Genomic DNA, 20,567 nt, shown 5'->3' on the forward strand with positions numbered 1-20,567 from the left:
CTCACTAGCTTTGCCTCGCTGGCCTCAAACCATTATCCTCCTAATCTACACCTCCTGACCACCTGGGATTACAAGAGTTCAATACTACACCCAGCCTGTTTTTTATTCTAGCCATTCTAGTGGGTGTGAAATAGTTTTTCATTTTGTCTTTGATAACTGATGATGTTGAGCATCTATTGATGTCTTAATTTTCCATTTGTGTATCTTTAATGCAGAAATATTCATTCAGATCCTTGCCTATTACTAATAGGTTATTTGTCTTCTTATTATAGACTTAAAGAACTTCTTTATGTATTCTGAATACAACTCCCTTATCAGATACATGATTTGTAAATATTTTTCCTGCCTTATGGGTCCTTTTTCACTTTCCTGATGTCATCTTTTGAAGCACAAAAGTTTTTAATGTTAATGATGTCCAAATTATATTTTACTTGTTGTTCATGTGTTTGGTATGACTCCTAAGAATCCTTTGCCACATCTAGGTTCATAGTATTCACTCTTAAATTCTAAGCCTTCTAGCATTTTAGCTCTTACAATTATTCTCTGATCCGTTTTGAGTTCATTTTTGTATATGGTGTGAGATAAGGGTCTAAATTGCCCTTCTGCAGGTGTCTATTCAGTTGTGCCAGGACCATATCTTGAAAAAATTATTCCTTCCTCTGTAGATTAATCTTGGCACTTTTGTGGAAAATCATTTGACCAGAGACAACATTTTTAGTCCACTCATCTATCTGTCCTATGCTAGTACCAGAATATCTTGATGATCAGTGCTGTAGTAAGTTTTGAAATTGGTGACTGAGTCCTCCTTCTTTGCTCTTCCTTTTCAAAATCGTTTTAGTTATACAAGTCTTGCAGTTCCATATGATTTTTAAAATCAGCTTCTTCAAAGAATTCACATGAGTTTCTGATAGGGATTATTGCATTGCATCTTTCAATCAATGCAATATTAACAATATAAGTTTTCTGATCCTTGAACATGAGGTGTTTTCCCCTTATGTAGATTTTTAGTTTCTTTTAACAATATTTTACAGTTTTCAGAGTACAACTTTTACACTTCTTTGTTGAATTCATTCCTAAGTACTTTATTATTTTTATAGTATTATGCATGTTGGTTTTCTAATTTCAGTTTTTGATTGTTCATTGTTAGTATGTATAAAAATACAATTGGTTTTGTGTATTAATTTTGTAATCTGCAGTCTTAGTGAATTCGTTTCTCCTAGTTATTGATTTGTGTATTCTTGTTTTTTACCTATCAGATCAGATATGGGTGCTTTTTTCCTTCCCTAATTGGTCTGGTACCAACTGTAAAATGTTAAATAGAAATGAAAGCAGACATCCTTGTATTGTTTCTGATCTTGGAGGAAAAGATTTTCAGTCTTTCACAGTTAAGTGTGACGTTTGCTGAATATTAACATGTGTGTATATTATTATTCTGAAAGATCCTTCTATTTTGTTGAGGATTTGTGTGTTCATATTCTGTGGTTTTCTTGTGATGTCCGTTTTTGGTTTGGTGTCAGAGTAATCTTGACTTTATAGAATGGATTGATAGATGTTCCCTTCTCCTGTTTTTGTTTTTGTTTTTCTTTTTTCAAGGAATTTCTGAAGAATTAGTATACTTTAAATGTTTAGTAGAATCAGCAGTGAAGCCAGCTGTACCCAGATTTCCTTTCTGGGTTGGTTTTTCTGTTTTTTTAACTAATTTAATTCCTCACTTATTGTGGATCTATTTACATGGTCTGTTTTTCTTCTGGAGTCTACTTGATTAGTTTGCATGTTTGTAGGAATTTGTCTCTTTCATCTTTTTTTCTTTTTTTAACATGTTGGCTGAAAATTGACAGTATTTCATTGTAACTCATTTCTGTAAGGTCAGTAGAAATGTCCCCTTGATTCTTTTCAGAGAATCAGCTTTTGGTGTTCAGATTTTTTTCCTTTTGTTTTACTGTTCTTTAGTGCTTTGATTTCTGCTTAAATTTTATTATTTCCTTCTTTCTTCTGGTTTTAGTGTTGGGTTTGCTTTATTTTTAATTGTCTAATGTAGAGTATTGATTGAGATCTTTCAGCTTTCTTAATACAGCTATTCAGGTAAAAATTTCCCTCTTAAATACTAGTTTAACTACTCCTATAAGCTTTATTATGTTGTGTCTTTATTTTCATTTACTTCAAAATATTACTCATTTCTCTTCTGTTTTTTTTTTCTTTTGCCTATTAGTTATTAAGAACGTGTTGTTTAGTTTCTGTGTATTCGTGAGTTTCCCAATTTTTTCTATTACTGATTTCTTTTCATTGTGATTGAAGAATATAGTTTATATTATTTCTGTCCTTTCAAATGTATTGTGGCTTGAAGTATTTTCTGTTCTAGAGAGTGCTCTCCATGTGCTGTTGAGAAGTACGTGTTTCATACCATTGTTGTGTTGACTGTGATATCTGTTAAGGATAGTTGGTTTATATTGTTGTTCAAGTCTTCTGTTTCGTGATTGATCTTCTGTCTAGTTCTGTACCCATGTTTGAAAGCGGAATATTAATGTCTCAAACTATTAATTGTTGAATTAATGTATTTTTCCTTTTCATCTCTATCAGTTTTTGCAATATGCATTTTTCTGTGTTATTAGGGGCATATAGGTTCATAATTTTTATAACTTTTTTATTACTACGAAATGTGCCTTTTGACTCTAGTAAGATGTTTTGTTTAAAAATATATTTTTGTCTGGCAATATGTATCGTTCTTGTTTGCTTCATGGATCATTTTCTATCCTTTTACTTTCAATCTGTTTGTATTAATGATTCTACAGTGTGTTTTTATGAACATCACACTGTTGTGTTTTAGTTTTTACAACCATTTTGATAAGTGCTGCCTCTTGATCAAATTGTTCATTCCTATCTTGTGTTACTGATATTAGATTTATGCCTACCATTTTGCTTTTTGTTTTCTGCATGTCTCATCCTGTTGTGTTTCTCAGTTCCTTTTCTACTGCTTTCTTTGCATTAAGTGAGCATCTTCTTACGAAGCACTCATATTTCTGTAGCAAACTGTTGGTAATGTTTCTTCCTTTTTTGTGTGATTTCTCTAGGACTTAAAACACACATCTCATTAAAGTCAGCTTCTGATTTATACCGGCTTAGCTTTAGTGAACTATAGAAATGTCACTCCTGTATTGCTCTATTCCATCTTCTCCCTCTTAGTAGTATTAATCTTATACACATTGCATCTATTATGTTACAAACCCAATAATACATTGTTGTAACCATTACTTTACCATCTGTTCTCATTTCTTGGTATAGCTCTACTTCCACATACCTTTTTTTGTGCTTTTTCTGGAAAATATATTACATTTCTATATATTATAAGCTCAACAGTATATGTCTGTGTAATATGAGGTCTTTCCTGGAGAATAGCCTGTATGCTCTTGAGAAGCACACATAATTCTACTGTTTTTGAGGTAGGTGAGTATTGGGACTATTTGGTTTATACTGTTTTTCAAATCTTAAATAAGACCTTATTTAATCAATTGTTTTGTGAATCAGTTAAGAACCTTTACCTGTGCCTTTAAAAAAAAAGGATTCAAATTAAGGTTTGGAGTCATATGCTTAAATTAATATTTCTTATAAGGCAAATTTGTTGCAAGAAATTGTCAGATATTGTTTATCTGCATATATCATTCTGTTGCCTTCATTTTGAAAGATAGTTTGGCTGTATCTAGGAGTCTTGGTTGACAGGGTTTTTAGCACTGTGGCTAGCTGCCACATTCTTGCCTTCTTATTTCTATCAGAAAGTCAGCATTAATCTTACTGGGCTTGCATCTAACGAGTGACTTTTCTCTTTCTACTTTCAAGATTTATCTCTTTCTACTTTCAGCCCTTTTACTAAGATGATTTGAAAATCTTCAAGTATTTTTTTTGTTCCATTCTCTGCTCACCTCCTTATCTATATTAGTATATTTAATGATGTCCCACATTTCTGTAAGACTTCATTTTTCTTCACTCTTCTTTCTCTGGTTTTTGATAGTATAATCTCTACACATTTATCTTCAGGTTCTTGGAATATTTCTCAACACTTGGAAAAAACAAGTATAAGTGTTTGGAAGAAAAGTGTTGATGATTGTCAAGAATGAAATATTAGCCACTTCATGCAAAATTATTTTCAGTGCCTTCTTTTAAAATTATATTACTGTCCTATGTAGCTTGCATTAAGGAAGGTACCAAAATGTTATAAGCAGTTATACAGTTGTGTTCCATAGAAATAAATACACACAGAACTATGTTGATAAAACTGATTAGTGTCCTTTTGAGGTATAATACATAACCACATGAAGAAGAGCTTAGTATCATTTAATGAAAGCATAAAGATACACTTATCAGTTTGTGACTGGCATGCAGTGCGTTCCTAACAGTATAAATGTAGTTTCTCTTTTGAGGCACTAGCTTTCATCACGGTATTATATGCGGAGTTTTCTGAAATGTTTGAGCTGTTAGCTTTAAATATCTCATGCAAACAGGTCCTTTCAGTTTTTAATACTTTATGTTCCTTTTGTAGATTGAACTTTTTCATAAAGATATAGAAGCTTTTGAAGAATATGAAACAGTTTCATTAGTAGATCAATCACCGGTCAGTCTCTATGAGTATTTTCATATATCTCCTATCAAGGTAGGGAAATATGTTATTTTCATTGTCTCTTTTAATCTGCATAATCACAAATTGATCTTTTCAGGGAATATAGCACTTAAATTATGTTTTTTAATGGTATAGAAATTTTTTAATTTTACCATTGCAAATACAAATAAGTGATCTATTAAATTTTTCAGGTAATTTTTCACTATGCAGAAATAATAGTGAAGTCACCCATAGCATATATTCTTATATTTATATTTGCCCTAACATTATTTTGCCTTAATTTTCTGTTAAGATTTTCAAAATTTTATGTATCATGTATGTATATGATGAGTTTTAAATTAATTTATAAAGTGGACTTTATTTTAAGACTTGGATGGTGAATCAAAATTAAATCTTAGGTTTTTGTAGTTTTTGGTTTTGCTATGTTTGGTGGTACTGGGGTTTGAACTCAGTGCCTTTCCCTTGCTAGGTAGGCAGTCTACCACTTGAGCTATGCCTCCAACCCAAATCTAAGTCTGTACCACAGTTTCTGAGTTACTTGTAGCATATTTGAAGAAAATTATTGCACAACTATATTTAAAGATATATGTGCAACAGAACACTAACGTGCTTTTAACTGGTTTCATCATACCAACTTAAATTCTAACAGTTGAAATGTTATACTTTCAGAAATATTTGAGTTGTCTTGAAAAGCTTCAACCTCTCAGTTGTTAATGTTAGTAACGAATGTATAAAAATATTTTACTAGGTTTGCCAAAAGAATAAAATTAAAGCCAGGTGTGGTGGTACATACTTGTAACCCCAGGGCTGCATAGTGAGATCCTGTCTCAAAAAAAGAAAAAATAGGATTAAGCTAAATATCATATTGTCTTAAGTAGTTGAATTTAAATTTTAAACAGAGGTATATTGGATTTTTTATTTCTTTAACTTTTCAGTTAGTATTTTTTGGCACAACCTAGGTAACTTTGAAATCTTACTAATGGTGTAGTGAATTTAAAATGAACCTAAGTTTTTTTTTTTTTTTTAAACCTGAAATTGTCAGTATGAAGAAAATGCTATTTAAAATATTTTTCTCTTTATTTTTTAGTTACATTTAAGTGTTTCACTGAGTTCAGGGAGAGAAGAAGCTAAAGATTCAGAACACCGAGGAGGATTCATTGCAGTTCATTCTTTAAATCTTCTACTGAAGAGTATTGGTGCCACCCTTACAGATGTACAAGATGTAGTGTTTAAGTATGTTTAATATTCAGATCTGTGAAGTGATGAACAGTCCATTTATATTTACCTAAAAATTTTGTAAATGAGAATGTGGGCAAAGTATCTCGCAGATCAGAGGCAAAATGTGGCTTTTGCCTTTAAATGCATGAAATGCAATCAAAATAACATCATTTTATCTGTTCTTAATGACTAAATGATAGAACAGTTATTAACTAATTTCCTTCAGAAAAAGAGACATAGACTATGTGGTTTTATTCACTTTAGAGCATTTGGCCTAGGGAAGGATTGCTAAGACATGATGTTCAAAGATGTGGTGCTTGAAAGGTATAGCTTTGCGATCGAGGTTCTACAAAGGATATATGACTAGAACTGAATGCGTGTAGTGACATGGGAAATGAAGGGATCATTTTAAACATGTTGTAGTCAAAAACTTATACTTAGGCCAGGCATAATGGTACACATGTGTAGTGCCAGCACTCAGAACGCTGAGGTGGGAAGATCACTTAAATTCAGGTATGTGCTGTGAGTGGGTCTCCAAGTTAGCCGATTTTAGTTCCTCTGTAGGCAGGACCTGCAGCAATTGAACCCTGGCCATTCCTAAGCAGCCACCTCCATTTACCCCAGCATGTCAGACATTTTCTGTGTGGACCATGGTAGGACAGAATTGGGTAATAGTTGTAGAGGTCTATTAAAGGGACGCAGGGAATCCCCTAAATTATGTGCACTTGTGTGTATATTGGTGGTGACTTCAGAGAATAAGACCCATAGATTTTTTATCAGATTCGTAGAGCATTCCTTGATCATAATGTACAGTTGCATGGGGAAAAGTACTAGAGATTTGGAGGGAAAAAAAAAAAAAAGAAAACCATTTATCAGTATTAAAAATTTTTAAATTTCTCTTCCCTCCCCCTCTGCATATGCATGTGTGTGGGTATGTGTTTATATATGTATTTGTTTATCTCTTTTTTTTCAGACTTGCCTTTTTCGAACTCAACTATCAGTTCCATACAACATCTGAACTTCAGTCTGAAGTGATAAGACACTATTCAAAGCAGGTTTGTCTGAGATTATCTTACAGTGGGACAAAATGATACAGACTAGTGAAACCTATTTGTTCAAGCATGTGTAATGTGTGTTTGTCAAGGGAGTAAATGGTCATTTTCAAAATCGTAGAACATGGGCTTTTGTCTCAGACTTTGAAGAAACAAACCAACATTGCAATTTTTTGTCCTCATCTTCATATTTTTCAGCCAGTGTTAGAATTTTTTTCTGGATCACTGTTAATTGGTAATTCTTTAAGTAAAATATTAGCTAAATAATTCAACACATTTATTTTTAAAAATGGGTTCAAGAAAAACTACTAGTAACTGATTAACACAAAATATTTTTACTATAAAGTTGAGTGAATCAGATATCTTATTTTAATGGATTTTTTCATCTCTAGAAATATTCTGTATCTTATGACATAGACTCAAGAGATCTGGGTTTGGATCCCACTTTTATTTCATACCTACCATGTGACCTGGGCATCATCTTACCCAATAACAGCTGTTACAAGTAATGTTACAGTGAAAGCATGTTAACTATTCTAGGGGTTTATATAAATATAATGTCACATTATCTCTATTACTATAACAACAAAGTGCTTTTTAAAAATAAGGAACATGTAAATGGATAAATGAGACCTGTTTGAACTATTCCAGGAATGGGGGGAGGAGGGATAAAGGACAATGACAGAGGGAGTGAATTCAACTATGATATATAGTAAAAACTTTGGTAAATGTAACAATGTACCCCTAGTATAACAATAATAAATAAAAATTTTAAAAAAGCAAAGAACAGTGATGAATAAGGTGATCTATATAGGGTTAAGTATTGAAATTAGTAGTGAAGATGGTAGCCTGAGAAAACTGGATTGTGTGTACCAAGTAGTCTATAAGAATAGTGGGCCTAATAATCTGAATTAATTAATGTTCATATTTTATTTTTAGGCCATTAAGCAGATGTATGTTCTCATTCTTGGACTTGATGTTTTGGGAAATCCTTTTGGCTTAATTAGAGAATTTTCAGAAGGCGTAGAAGCATTTTTTTATGAGCCTTACCAGGTAAAACAGTTACACTTTCATTATATAAAATGTCAAACTAGTACTTTTGAATAGACAATGCATTTTTATTGTTAACTTGAACTGTGGGTGTAAGTAGATTTTGAGAGACACACAAAATGATATACTAATTTGTCAGAAACAATGGTAAGAAATTTGGGGGAGTTATGAGGAAAATTTCTACTTTTTCCTTAAAATTTAAAGTTAATAAGACTTTAAACATACACTGAATTTTAGGAGAGGGTTTAAAAATGATATACTGAATTTTAAATATTCTTTTGGAATATGGTGGATGCTGGCCAGGCACAGGGTGGCTCACACCTATAATCCTAGTGACTTGAGAGGCTGAGATTACAAGACCCCATCTCCAACTCCAAAATAACCAGAGCAAAATCGATTGGAGGTGTGGTTCAAGCCATAGAGCTTTGCAAGTGTGAAGCCCTAAATTCAAAACCCAATTCTACAAAAAATAAAAATAAAAAGGTGGATACACTTCAAACTATAATAAAAGAAAGATCACCGTGTGGGTAGTTTTGCTTTGTACTGAAGTATGGACATAGAGAAATAACCATAGAAGCTGACACCATGCAAAGCAGTCTTATTAATGAATGAGAAAAAATTATCTGTATGCCTTAAAACTTTGTATCAAAACATCCATTACTCTTGTACTCTATATAAAATGCATAGGATAATCAAAAAAATAAAACTAATACTTATTTTGTACATTGTACATTTATTTTATACATTGTAAGAGATACATTAAGAATTTGAAATGTTTTATTTCTTTTTTAAAAAACTTACTGGGGGGGAGGTGGCCAAAATAATGTATATACCTGTGAGTAAATGTAAAAATAATAAAATAAGTTTAAAGTTAAAAAAATATATATATCAAGAGGGCTGGAGGCCTGGCTGAAGCAGGGGCGCCCTGAGTTCAAACCCCGTTACCACCACCAAAAAAATCTTTACCAAGAATAGTTTAAACTGTGTTTTTGCTTTCATTTCATCATAGAATTTACAATACAGAGCAAAAATCTTTACTTTGGTAATTACCAAACTCTAGACTGTTTATGACAACCCCCAATAGATATCCTTTACACTTTCATTGTCATTTGAAATTGTCCCTGAGAATTCTTCTCATGCAAGGGGTTTTTTTGCTAGCTTCACTTCCTCTGGGACATCTTTATTCTTCTCATCACCACTTTCCTTATTTATATCAATAAGCTCATCTTGAAATGTAAACTTTTTTTTTTTTTTGTCACTTTAGGGGGCCATCCAGGGTCCTGAAGAATTTGTGGAGGGAATGGCACTAGGATTTAAGGCACTTGTTGGTGGAGCTGTTGGTAAGAAAGAGAATACCAAGTTTTATTGTGGTAGAAATGAGTGACATATTTGCTTTTACTAATGATACTACAATTTCTGTTAGGTGGATTAGCTGGTGCTGCCTCCAAAATCACCAGTGCTATGGCTAAAGGAGTAGCAGCTATGACTATGGATGAAGATTACCAGCAGAAGAGAAGAGAAGCCATGAATAAGCAGCCAGCTGGTCTTAGAGAAGGCATCACTCGTGGAGGAAAAGGCTTAGTTTCTGTAAGAAAGTTCATAGGGTTATGACCATTTTAGGGAATAGCTTTTAAAACCATATTCTATGAATAAGGAAACAGAAGCATAACTCTCACTTCTTAAATTATTATTTGGATATTGTAAGAGTAATGAGTGATGGACATATAAAATGTTATCAGTCTCCAAAAACATTGTGTTAGGTAAAATACCTGGGACATATGTTGATTCTGTGGTATAAAAAAGAACTTTGTATTTTTTTGTTTGTTTATTTGTTTAAACCAGAACTTGGTTCTTCCAAGCATCCTGTGAAAGTATTGTAAATTTTTAATTGTGCTTTCCCTCTAGGGATTTGTAAGTGGCATTACAGGAATTGTTACAAAACCAATTAAAGGCAAGTATAGTAGTTCTTTGGTTTGATTCTGTTTTCATTCTTTCCAATTGTGTAAAGTGTTAACCATTTGTTTTCTTTCTAGGAGCTCAAAAAGAAGGAGCAGCTGGCTTCTTCAAAGGTGTTGGGAAAGGTTTAGTTGGAGCAGTGGCCAGGCCAACTGGAGGCATCATAGACATGGCTAGCAGTACCTTTCAGGGAATCAAAAGGTAAATCTCCTTGATATGTGATATGAGTAAAATTCCTAAGCCATGAGAAATGAAATAAACCTCCTCTTTGACTTTGAATGCTTAGTTATGAACACTATCATATGGCAAGTTGCATATGACTTCCTAATTCATTTTGATTCTTTTAAGTTGCTGCCATTCTGTCATTTCAGCATTGCAAAGTTCTTATTTGTCATTCATTCCTAGCAACTTTTCCATGAACAGTTTGGCAAGTTAAACAAGCTTTTCAGTTATCTGAATTGAAATATGCTAATGTAAAACTATGTATCAGTTATAAGATTGGCAAATACAACATTCTGTCCTTTTTTGCCCTTACTTCATGATCTCACTTTGTTATAAAACTGTCATATCTATTCCCTCTCTTTCTCTTCATGTGTGTTTCTGTTTTTATAATAATCCAGAATTTAAGATAGGGAAAGGGGATCAGTCTCCTCTTCCTGTAACTTTCATAAATATGTTTTGAATCATGGTCATGAGAAGCTTAAAAAAATCTGTGAACTCAAAATGTACAGAGAGCTGTGCAGACTTTGGCCCAGAGCTGTTGGAATTACCTTCCATTTAGCTAAATCCTTATAATTCTGTACTGAGCTACATTACCTTTAAGGATGAGGGACAGAATAAAACATTTTTTGAAAAAATAATGACGAATAAGAGCTTTAAAATTACGTACTTGAGAAGAAGTAGATTGAAATGAAGAATGGGTTGTAAGAATCTAAATGTGAAAATATAAATCAGTGGATAAAACTAATTGAGCTATATGAAAACAGTATTGGAACCAAATTAGTATATGATAATAAAATGCAATTTGGAAGGGAATGATTGGCATGAAACGTCCTAATGTCATTTGTGAAGTGTATATACTTAATATTAAACATACTTTGAATAAAGTAATTAGCTCATAACAAAAAATTAACCAGAAAGATAATTTTGATGATGTATTCAGCTCACAAAATGGCCTCAGTTTTTGTAAAGCAAAAATGGGTAAAATTTTAAGAACTTCACAAATGTGTGATGACAGTGGAATAATGTAGTATTTCTCTCAATTTTGATAGATCAGGAGACAAAAATGAAATAGTTAAGAAACTATTTAATATGCCTAAATTTTTATGTATTTCTTTAATACATAAATATCAGCATGGTGTCTCATTACTCGAGGAACTAGCAGCGAACATACTGGCAATGTTCTGCCTTCTTACAGCTTACATTTTAGTGGGAGAGTAACAGACAAAGAAACATGCTAAGTAACGAAAAATACTATGAAGAAAAAATCAAATTAGGGCTTAGGATGTGACTCAGTAGAGTGCTTTCCTAGCATATATGAGGTCCTGGATTCAAGCCTGCCTTCTGCCAAAAATAAAAAAAAGGCAGAGTAAAAGAAATAAGGATAACCAAAATGGTGCTATTTTCTGTGCCTGACATTCAGGTGTGCTTCAGTCATAAGAGTTCATTTGAGGAGAGACTGAGAGACTTGAAAGAGGAAGGGAGTGAACCATGTGTGAAGAACATGCCAGATAGAAGAAACAGAAAGTAAAGCCTGACGCAGGAGTGTGTTTGACCTGATTAAGGAACAGCAGGACCAGTGTGCCATGAGTACAGTGAACAAAAGGGAAAGTTGGAAAAGAGCATTATCAGAAAATGAGTAGGGGATCAGATCACATCCAGAGTGCAAGCCAATGTAAGAACTTTGGCTTTTTCTTAAGTAAGACAAGAGTCTTTGGAACATTTGAAGCGTAAGAGTGATGTGAGCTGGGTGCTGTGTTGAGAATAAACCACACAAGAAGAGCAGGGCTGAAACCATGGAGTATTTAAGAGGTATTTGCAGTAATTTTTACTTCCAGAAGAGAGATGATGGTGATTTTTTGACCGTTACGGTGCTAGAGGTTATAAGAAGAGTTCGTGATCTGTATATATTTTGAAGGTAGTGCCAATAAGATTAGTTGATGAGTTGGATGCGAGATATAAAAGACAGACATTCATCAAGGATGATTATAAATTGGAAAAATAGGGTTATACTTTTAGGGAAAGAGGAAACTAGAACTTTTATTTTAAATATATATTAAGCGTAAAATATCTCTTAGACACTCAAGTGGAGACATAAAATAGTTGTTTAGTATAAGAGTCTGAAGTTTAAGAGAAAGGTCTAAGGTTAAAGTTTTGAGATCTGTGAGCCAGTAATAGGGTATTTAAAGCATGAAATTAGATGAGATCACTTAGGGAATGAGAATGCTCGGGGACCGTAACACTTAGAAGCTGGGGAAATGAGGACCCAGCAAAGGCATTGGAAAGGAATGACCATTATTGTAGAAGGGTAATCAAGAGTGGTGTTCCAGAAGCTAAAAAACAGATGGCCATAGCTTGTACTATTGTTTAAAACAGAAATCCTCTTCCCATTCATAATATGTAAGGCTGTTAGAGGTTTAATTTGAAAATCACATGTGGTTCTTACAACAAAACTATGCTTTCACAGTCCCCTCTGCTTAGAATACCCATCCCCAGTTTTCAGCAGGACTTACTTCCTTTATTCAGAAGTTTTCCCTCTGAGGCTCTCTGTGAATACTCTAAAATTTCATTTTATCCTCACCCCCATCCAAGTACTTCATATTTCTCTTCCCTTTGTTACCCCTTTAGGTCTTTGACCACTATTTAATATGCTATGTATTTTACCTTGTTTGTCTCTCCTGCAAAAATATAAGTTCCATAAGTGCAGTGGTTTTGTCTTTTTCCACAGCATTTAATTGACAGTATTGTCAATTAATGTAATTGTCCACTTACATTTACATTGTCCGTTTACATTTACTTATAGCGAGTAATACAGAGATCCCATTGCACTGTATTATGTGTCCTATGACTGCTGTAACAAATAGGGCCACAAACTTAGAGACTTAAGCAACCGAAATTATTCTCTCACAGTTCTGGAGTCTGGAAGTCTGAAATCAAGATGTGGGCAGGGCTTGAATCCCTCTGGAGGGAAGAATTTGTGCCTTGTCTCTTCAGCTTCCAGTGACTATACACAGTTCATTTCCTGCCGTCATTGTATTGTCTTCTGTGTGTGACTAGCCTGTCTAGGCACATATAGTGGCATTTAGGATCCTCCTGGGTTGTCTAGGATTATCTCATTTCAAACCCTTAATTTAATCATATAGTAGTCCCTTTTATTCAGGGTGTTGTATAGACTTTGCCTGTTTTCAACAGGGTAACATTTTATAAAACTATAGTGTACTGTGAAAACCAGAACACTGAGTTTGATAGAGCCCAGTTTGATATACTTACCTGCTTGTATATGTATTAATTCTGTGTGTTTTACCACTTTCTCTAGATCCATTTACCCATCTCCGTAGTCAGGATAATAAATACTTCCAGCATCACAGAAATCTATCCTGTTGCTTTTTCATAACTACATTCACCTTCTTACTCACCCAATACTCTAAAATCCTTCCTTAAGCAACTTTATACAGATGTTAAAAATTGAGACATGGCTTACACCTATAATTCCAGCTACTCAGGAGGCTTGAAGATAGGATCCCAGTTGGAGGCCAGCTCAGGCAAAATGTTAGCTAGATCGCCATCTCAACAAACAAGCCAGGTATGATTGCACACATCTCTCATCCCAGCTGTACCAGAGGCCATAGGAAGCTCATATCCTCCACCTGATCACAAGACCGTACGTGAAAAATACCTCAAACAAAAAAGGGCATCACAAATTGTGAAGCTATCACCACAATCAAATTCCCAAACATTTTCATTACCCCAAAAAGAAATTTCATGTTCCAAGACACAAAAATGCACCAAAAACTGTTGAACAATACAGGGTAGGGGGAGGGGGAAAAGGATAAGAAAGAGTAATAGAAAGGGTGAGACTGATGAAAGCACAATATATTTACAGTAAAGTACAATATATTACCAAGGCAAAACCCCACTGAACAATGAATAGACACTAAAACAATGAAGGGTAGGAATTTAAACAGGTCATGTTTAAGGAAGGGTGATAGTAGGAGGATAAGGAAGGATGAATATGGCTGGTGTATTTTCTACACATGCATGAATGTGGAACATTGAAACTTGTGAGAGTCACTTTAAGAAGGGGATTGCAGGAAGAGGGAGAATAATGGAGGGAATGAACTAAACTGGTGTGCGATATATGTATACATAGAAATGTCACAATAAAACCCCTTGAATAATTATATATACTTATAAAAATTCTTTTAAAAAAAGAAGGAAAAAGAAATTCCATGTCCTTTTAGCAGTCACTCACCATTTCCCCCTCCCCCTTGGCCAGCAGCCACCACTGTTCTACTTTCTATGTTTATGGATTTGCCTATTCTGGACATTCCATATTAACGGCACTTAACAGTATAATGTTTTCAAGGTTCATATATGTTGCAGCAAAAAGGAAAGCTTCATTTTTATGGCTTAGTAATATTTTATTTTATGGATATACCACCTTGGTTCTAACTAAAATTGTTTTCTTAATTTCATTTTTAGATTTTCGCTGCTAGTTTATAGAAATACAACTGGTTTTTGTATATAGGCCTTTTATTCTGCAGCCTTACTGAGCTTGTTTATCAGTACTAATTGCTGTTTTTGTGGATTCTTTATAATTCTTTAGATCAAATCATTCAAGAGTAGCCATAGTCATACTACTTTTCTGACTTGGATGTCTTTTGTATCTTTGTCTTGAGTAATTGCTTTTATCTTTATTCTAATCCTCTTTGTGCTAGTTTTGGGTCTATTTGCTTTCCATTTTCTAGTTTCTTAAGGTATAGAGTTGTACTGCTGATTTTACATCTTTTCTTATGTAGCCATTCACATCTGTAAGTTTTCCTCTCAGCTCTCTCTTTGCTGCATAAGTTTTTTTATACTGTGTTTTTTTAAAAAATTATTCATTTATTCACACGTGCATACATTGTTTGGGTCAGGTCTCCCTCCTGCCCCCTGACCCTACACTCTCCCTCCCTCCCCCACTCAGTTCCAGGCAGGTCCTGTTCTGCCTTTATCACTAATTTTGTTGAAGAAAAGACACAAGCCTAATAAGCGTTTTTGCTAGTTGAGTTGAGGATAGCTACATAGAAATATTCCTAGCATTGCTTTCGTATACACGTGTGTTATGACCCATGTTAATTCATCTCTAACTGATCTTTACACTGGTTACTGATCCCCTTCTCATAATAACCTCTGTCTCTTTAAAGTTTCTGTATTAGCTCCTCTGGAATGGGGACATCAAACACTTTCATGTTTTGAGTTTTCTACCTATTCCTGTATCTCCCATATGTGCTCTCCTCTTGTCATGTGATCCAAGTCCAACCACATTGCTGCATTTGCCCTTGATCTAAAGTCAGCATTTGAGGGAGAACATATGATTTTTGGTCTTCTGAGCCTGGCTGACCTCGCTCAGAATGATGTTCTCCAGTTCCATTCATTTACCTGCAAATGATAAGATTTCATTCTTCTTCATGGCTGAGTAAAATTCCATTGTGTACAAGTACCACATTTTCTTAATCCATTCATCAATAGTGGGGCATCTTGCTTGTTTCCATAACTTGGCTATTGTGAATAGCGCTGCAATAAACATGGGTGTGCAGGTGCCTGTGGAGTAACCTGTGTTGCTGTTATACTGTGTTTTTGTTTTCATTCATCTCAAAGTATAGTGAGTTTCCCTTGTGATTTCTTTTTTGACCTTTCATTATTTGGGTTTCTGTTACTTGATTTTCAGATTCTTTTATTTCCAAAATGTCTTCTCTTACAGATTTTAGTTTTATTTCATGTAGTCAAATAATATATTTGCACTTTTTTATTGCTTTTGTATTTATTGAGACATGCTTCATGGCATAAATTATAATCTATACTAGAGAATGTTCCATTTGCTTGTGAGAGGAATATGTATTATGCTGTTGCTGAGTTCAGTGTGCTGTAGATATTTGTTAGGTCTAAATGGTTTATGGTATTGTTCAAGTCTTCTGTTTTCCTTACTGATGTCGTCTGGTTGTTATCCATTACTGAAGTTAAGATATTAAAATTTTCAACTAGTGTTGTTGAATTCTCTGTCAGATTTTGGTTAATGTCTTTTGGTTGCTCTTTTGTTAAGTGCCTGTTTGTTTATAATTTTATATCTCCTTGATGGATTGACCCTTTTCTCATTATGAAATATCCTTCTGTATGTGTAACAAGAATCTTTTGTTTAAATGCTGGTTTTTTTTCTTGTATTAGAATAGCTATTCCAGCTCTCTTATTTACTGTTTACATGCAATATCTTTTTCCCCATCTTTTTTACTTTCTACCTACTTGTATTTTTTTATTCTAGAGTGAATCTCTTGTAGGTAGCATATAGTTGGCTCATTTTTTAATCTACTTTTAATTATAGAATTTATATATACACATACATGTACATTTCCTATGTACCCATGTATCCATATATATGACAAACAGGCAGAAATGTTAAATGAAATATTATCATACAAAATTCATCAACTTGTATGTGTTTAGAATAACACACATCAAACTGAAGTGGGAATATGAGAGTATCTGAACATTAGAAAACCATGTCATTTGGTTTCTAACATTAATAGATTGAAGGAGATAAACCATATGATCACAATTACTAGAAAATAAATCCTTACATAAAATTCATTGCTCTTTCAAGATTTTCAAAAAATAACAACAGAAAAAAACAATTATCAGACTAAGAATAGAGATTTCCATGGGTTGATAAAGGATGCCTTAAAAAAATTAAAAGTTGCTATTTTCTCTGCTTTATAGAGAACTCAAAGCTTTCCTGTAAAGTAAGAAATGAAATAAGGATGTCTGCAATTCCCCTCTTTATTTAGAATTGTACTAGAGGAATTACACAATATAATAGAAAAAGAAAAGTATTAAATTGGAAAATGAAAAGGCAGCACTGTCATTACTTACCAATATGCTTAATTATTGTCACAAAAATCCAAGAGAATTTATTAACAAACTTCCTTATAGTTTTACATTTTTCTAGAGAATTTATTTATTTCATTAAAACACTTAAAAATAGAGAAGTGATATGGTATTCTCATTTTATCTAAAAGATTTTTAGTAGTTTCATTTTTAATGCTTTAGCAAGTTTTTGGATAATTTTTTTTAAAAAAATCATTTAAAAAGAAATTATATTTCTTTTCCTTTAGAGCTACAGAGACTTTTGAAGTGGAGAGTCTGCGACCTCCTCGGTTCTTTAATGAAGATGGTGTTATCAGACCTTACAGGTTGAGAGATGGTACTGGAAATCAAATGTTACAGGTAAATGAAGAAAAATGTTAGAATTACATTAACTTAGTCAAGGTAACTTTTTTTAAGTAGTTATATATGCTTTAAATACATATTAGATTATGTAGGCTTTAATACATTTTGTTTAGTTCCATTTAGAAGTTTCTTTTATTTACTTAGGCTTTAAAGTACATTAATTTACTATAAGATTTTTTTTTCTTTTTTACAGGCATCAAAAAGTTTGATGTGAAAACAGTTAATGCATGACTTTGCAAGTGAAAGCCAGCAGTAGATTTTTAGTCTTAAAATTTTACAAACAACGTACAGCTGTCTCAGTATTTTGAATATAAAGAAAAGATTTTGTATAGGTAACATTTTAATAGGAATTTCAGTCATCTGCTCGTTTTATAGATGATTCTTAGTTCTGCACTGGATTTGCTAAATGTGTTGAAAGCCAATGTGCCTCATGTACCTTCATAATTGATGGTACATATTTTTTAACCAGTTAAACTATTTCTATTTGGATACTTCCTTTAAACCATTACTAGATTTTACATCATATATAAAATTATCACCAATTAGGCACAGAGAAAGCAAAACAAAACTCAGGAGCACTGCTATTACAGATTATTTGTGGGCTCTTAGGCTTTTCTTTGGAGGATGCTCATATAAGTCCATGTAAAGCCTTAGGAGATTTGATAGGCAGTTTACATGCAAACCAGTATCTTTTAGTAAGGAAGGTTAACTTTTGGAAGATAGAATATCTTATCTGTTCAGACAACTTTCTTACTTGGTAAATAAAACTTCTTAAAATCTGCATCATGGTGTAAGTAATAAAATACACTAGTCTATACCAGTGTAAAGTTGTTTCTGTGGTTTAGATGTGGAATACTAAATTACAACATTTGTTTAAAAATAAGGAATCATTACAATGTATAGACTTGAAAATACTCATGGTAATAAAAACTCAATATTTAGGACTTCTCATGTTTAAAATAACCAGGGTAAAGATTTTAAAACTTTTAATATTTTATCTACTGCATGCAGAGTTTATAATCATCTTTATATAATTCATCTTTCTTTGAAGCTTCTGTTAAAATGTAACAGTTCATATACAATGTTCAGTATTGTGATTTTAAAATACTTTTATAACATCAAAATGTTTGCATATTGGAATAGAATTGGCCTCCTATTAAGCAGTTATACTAAAGGACATACTGTGTAAAATCTCTACGATGACGATGTAGTGTATCATCCTTCGAAGATAGAAAAGTTGCAGAACTCACCTATGGCTAATAAAATTGAAACACTTTCCCCAGTAACTGCCTTCCCTCATTAGAGCATGATTAACGTGTTGCTAACAGTTTACTAGATTGAAAGTTGAATGGTTTTCAAATCACCTTTTAAGAAACTAACAATACATGTTAAGAAACTTTTATTAAACTTGGTAGGATGTAAGGATGAATAGTAAGGAGAATTTAGAAATATACTATGCTTATAGGGACCATGTAATATGTAACCATTTCTCGTGGTTGATAATAGGATTTCAGTGGAAATTAAATTTATTTCTACACCATAAATTGTTTTTTGACGCTATAAACTTTTGAATATAAAGGAATTGTTTTCTGACTGTGTATATTTAAAATGCATATTATTTTTAGCAGGCTAGACTTAAGACCATTTTCAGTGACTAAAAATCTCATAATCTTTGTCAGCCATTACTTTTTTTCAGCAACAGTTTTAAATACAGTATTAACTTGAATACCTGTAGGAATTTGCCAGAAGCCTTGGGATGTTTGTAGTTGGCATTTTTCTCTTACAGGTAGAAGAAATGGATTGTTGCTTTAGTGGTAGTGGCACTTTTCTAACACTAGTGTGTTAGTAGCAAATGCATTAAAACTTATAAATACTAGTATGGTGGATAATAATTAACATGTAAGCTTGATTTAAAATCTTATCTACCTAGGTTTCATCTAAGTTATTTAGTGATAGAGCCTTAGGAAATGTTTGATACTTACAATGTTTCTCCTTTCATTTTCTAAAAAAAAGGTTTCTTGTATTCACAAAATTATACATACCCATATATGGCATACATGTCACATGTAATAGTTAAGTGTAAAGTATGTAATATATAACATGTATTCTTCCATTGTGTACTTTTCTATCCAGAAAGCAGCGCTTTCTAGATAAAGTGCTTCCAATAGTCAGTTGAAGTTGCCTACTAGAGAAGTAGAATAATTTTAATCTTAACAATAGCATTAAAATATTTTATACATTGGGTGTGTATAAAACTATGGAATTTAGTCTTAAGTCTATGAAGTTATGAAATATTGTATCCATAATTAAAGCCTGAGTCACAGCTGAAAAAGTTTGCTTTAAAGAATTATTCTAACTCCTTGAGCATTTCATAATTTTACATTTTCCAGGCAATTTTCCATACTTTTCCATACTAACTAACCTTTATGCTTCTTTTTTCTTTACCATGCTTACAGAAAATTCAGGTCTACAGGGAATGGATTATGTGTCACAGTAACAGTAGTGATGATGATGATGATGATGATGATGATGATGATTAGTCAGAGCTAAACTGTTAAAATTCATATATTCTTTATCATTTGACTTGGAATGTTTTGTATGCTTGGTATCACAATGCCCATATGCCCATTTTTAGGGAGGTAAACACTTTTTTCTTTTAAAATGTTTTTCTGAACATCATGATAAAGCAAAATAATTGCATTATTTAAGCACAGAAAAAAAATGTATTTTACATCCAAAGTAGGGCATTCTATGTATTATAGATTTGCTTTTATATATTTCACAATTGTGTATTACAGTTTGTCTTTAAGATTTAAAGTTAGACTTACATGAAGTTTTTAATGTTCGCTAGTTTTATTTTAAATAATCTGTTTATTTGTTAGCAAAATGCCCTTTAAAAAAATGTTCTCTGTAAGTTTTCTGGTCTATAATGTTATACCATTGTTTAAAAAGAGCAAGAGAGAGAGAATAGTAATAGCTATCCAGTGTTTTATATTTATTTCGCATTTTAAAGATATTTTTGTCAAATTTCTTTCAATAATAATAATAAACTTATATAACTTGAAGCAGTGTCAATTTGTTGTTCTATTCCAGAATCATGTAAGTTGAATGATTATAAGTTAATGATTTGTCATAGATGATGAGTAAAGTAATTTATAGTCTAAGAATGAAAAAAAACTTTTATTTCTTTAACTCACTTT

At 32.7% G+C, this 20,567-nt stretch overlaps 1 protein-coding gene across 3 annotated transcripts in view; it reads left to right on the forward strand.

Annotated features, from left to right (window-relative positions):
* The window catches only part of Vps13a (vacuolar protein sorting 13 homolog A), a 237,897-nt gene that overhangs the window by 191,241 nt on the left and 26,089 nt on the right, over positions 1 to 20,567 (forward strand). The window contains exons 60-69 of one of the 3 annotated variants that reach the window (XM_074052095.1): positions 4,532 to 4,642; positions 5,697 to 5,842; positions 6,801 to 6,882; positions 7,819 to 7,932; positions 9,194 to 9,269; positions 9,353 to 9,516; positions 9,835 to 9,880; positions 9,963 to 10,086; positions 17,253 to 17,364; positions 17,561 to 20,432. In XM_074052095.1, the coding sequence (XP_073908196.1) occupies positions 4,532 to 4,642; positions 5,697 to 5,842; positions 6,801 to 6,882; positions 7,819 to 7,932; positions 9,194 to 9,269; positions 9,353 to 9,516; positions 9,835 to 9,880; positions 9,963 to 10,086; positions 17,253 to 17,364; positions 17,561 to 17,581 (996 nt within the window). In that variant the 3' untranslated portion in view covers positions 17,582 to 20,432. Of the gene's footprint in view, positions 1 to 4,531; positions 4,643 to 5,696; positions 5,843 to 6,800; positions 6,883 to 7,818; positions 7,933 to 9,193; positions 9,270 to 9,352; positions 9,517 to 9,834; positions 9,881 to 9,962; positions 10,087 to 17,252; positions 17,365 to 17,560; positions 20,433 to 20,567 lie in introns of those variants that run through there. The other 2 variants (XM_074052094.1, XM_074052093.1) reach the window with 2 other exon arrangements.

The sequence above is a fragment of the Castor canadensis genome, chromosome 13 (assembly GCF_047511655.1).
Source record: "Castor canadensis chromosome 13, mCasCan1.hap1v2, whole genome shotgun sequence".
Lineage (NCBI taxonomy): Eukaryota > Metazoa > Chordata > Mammalia > Rodentia > Castoridae > Castor > Castor canadensis.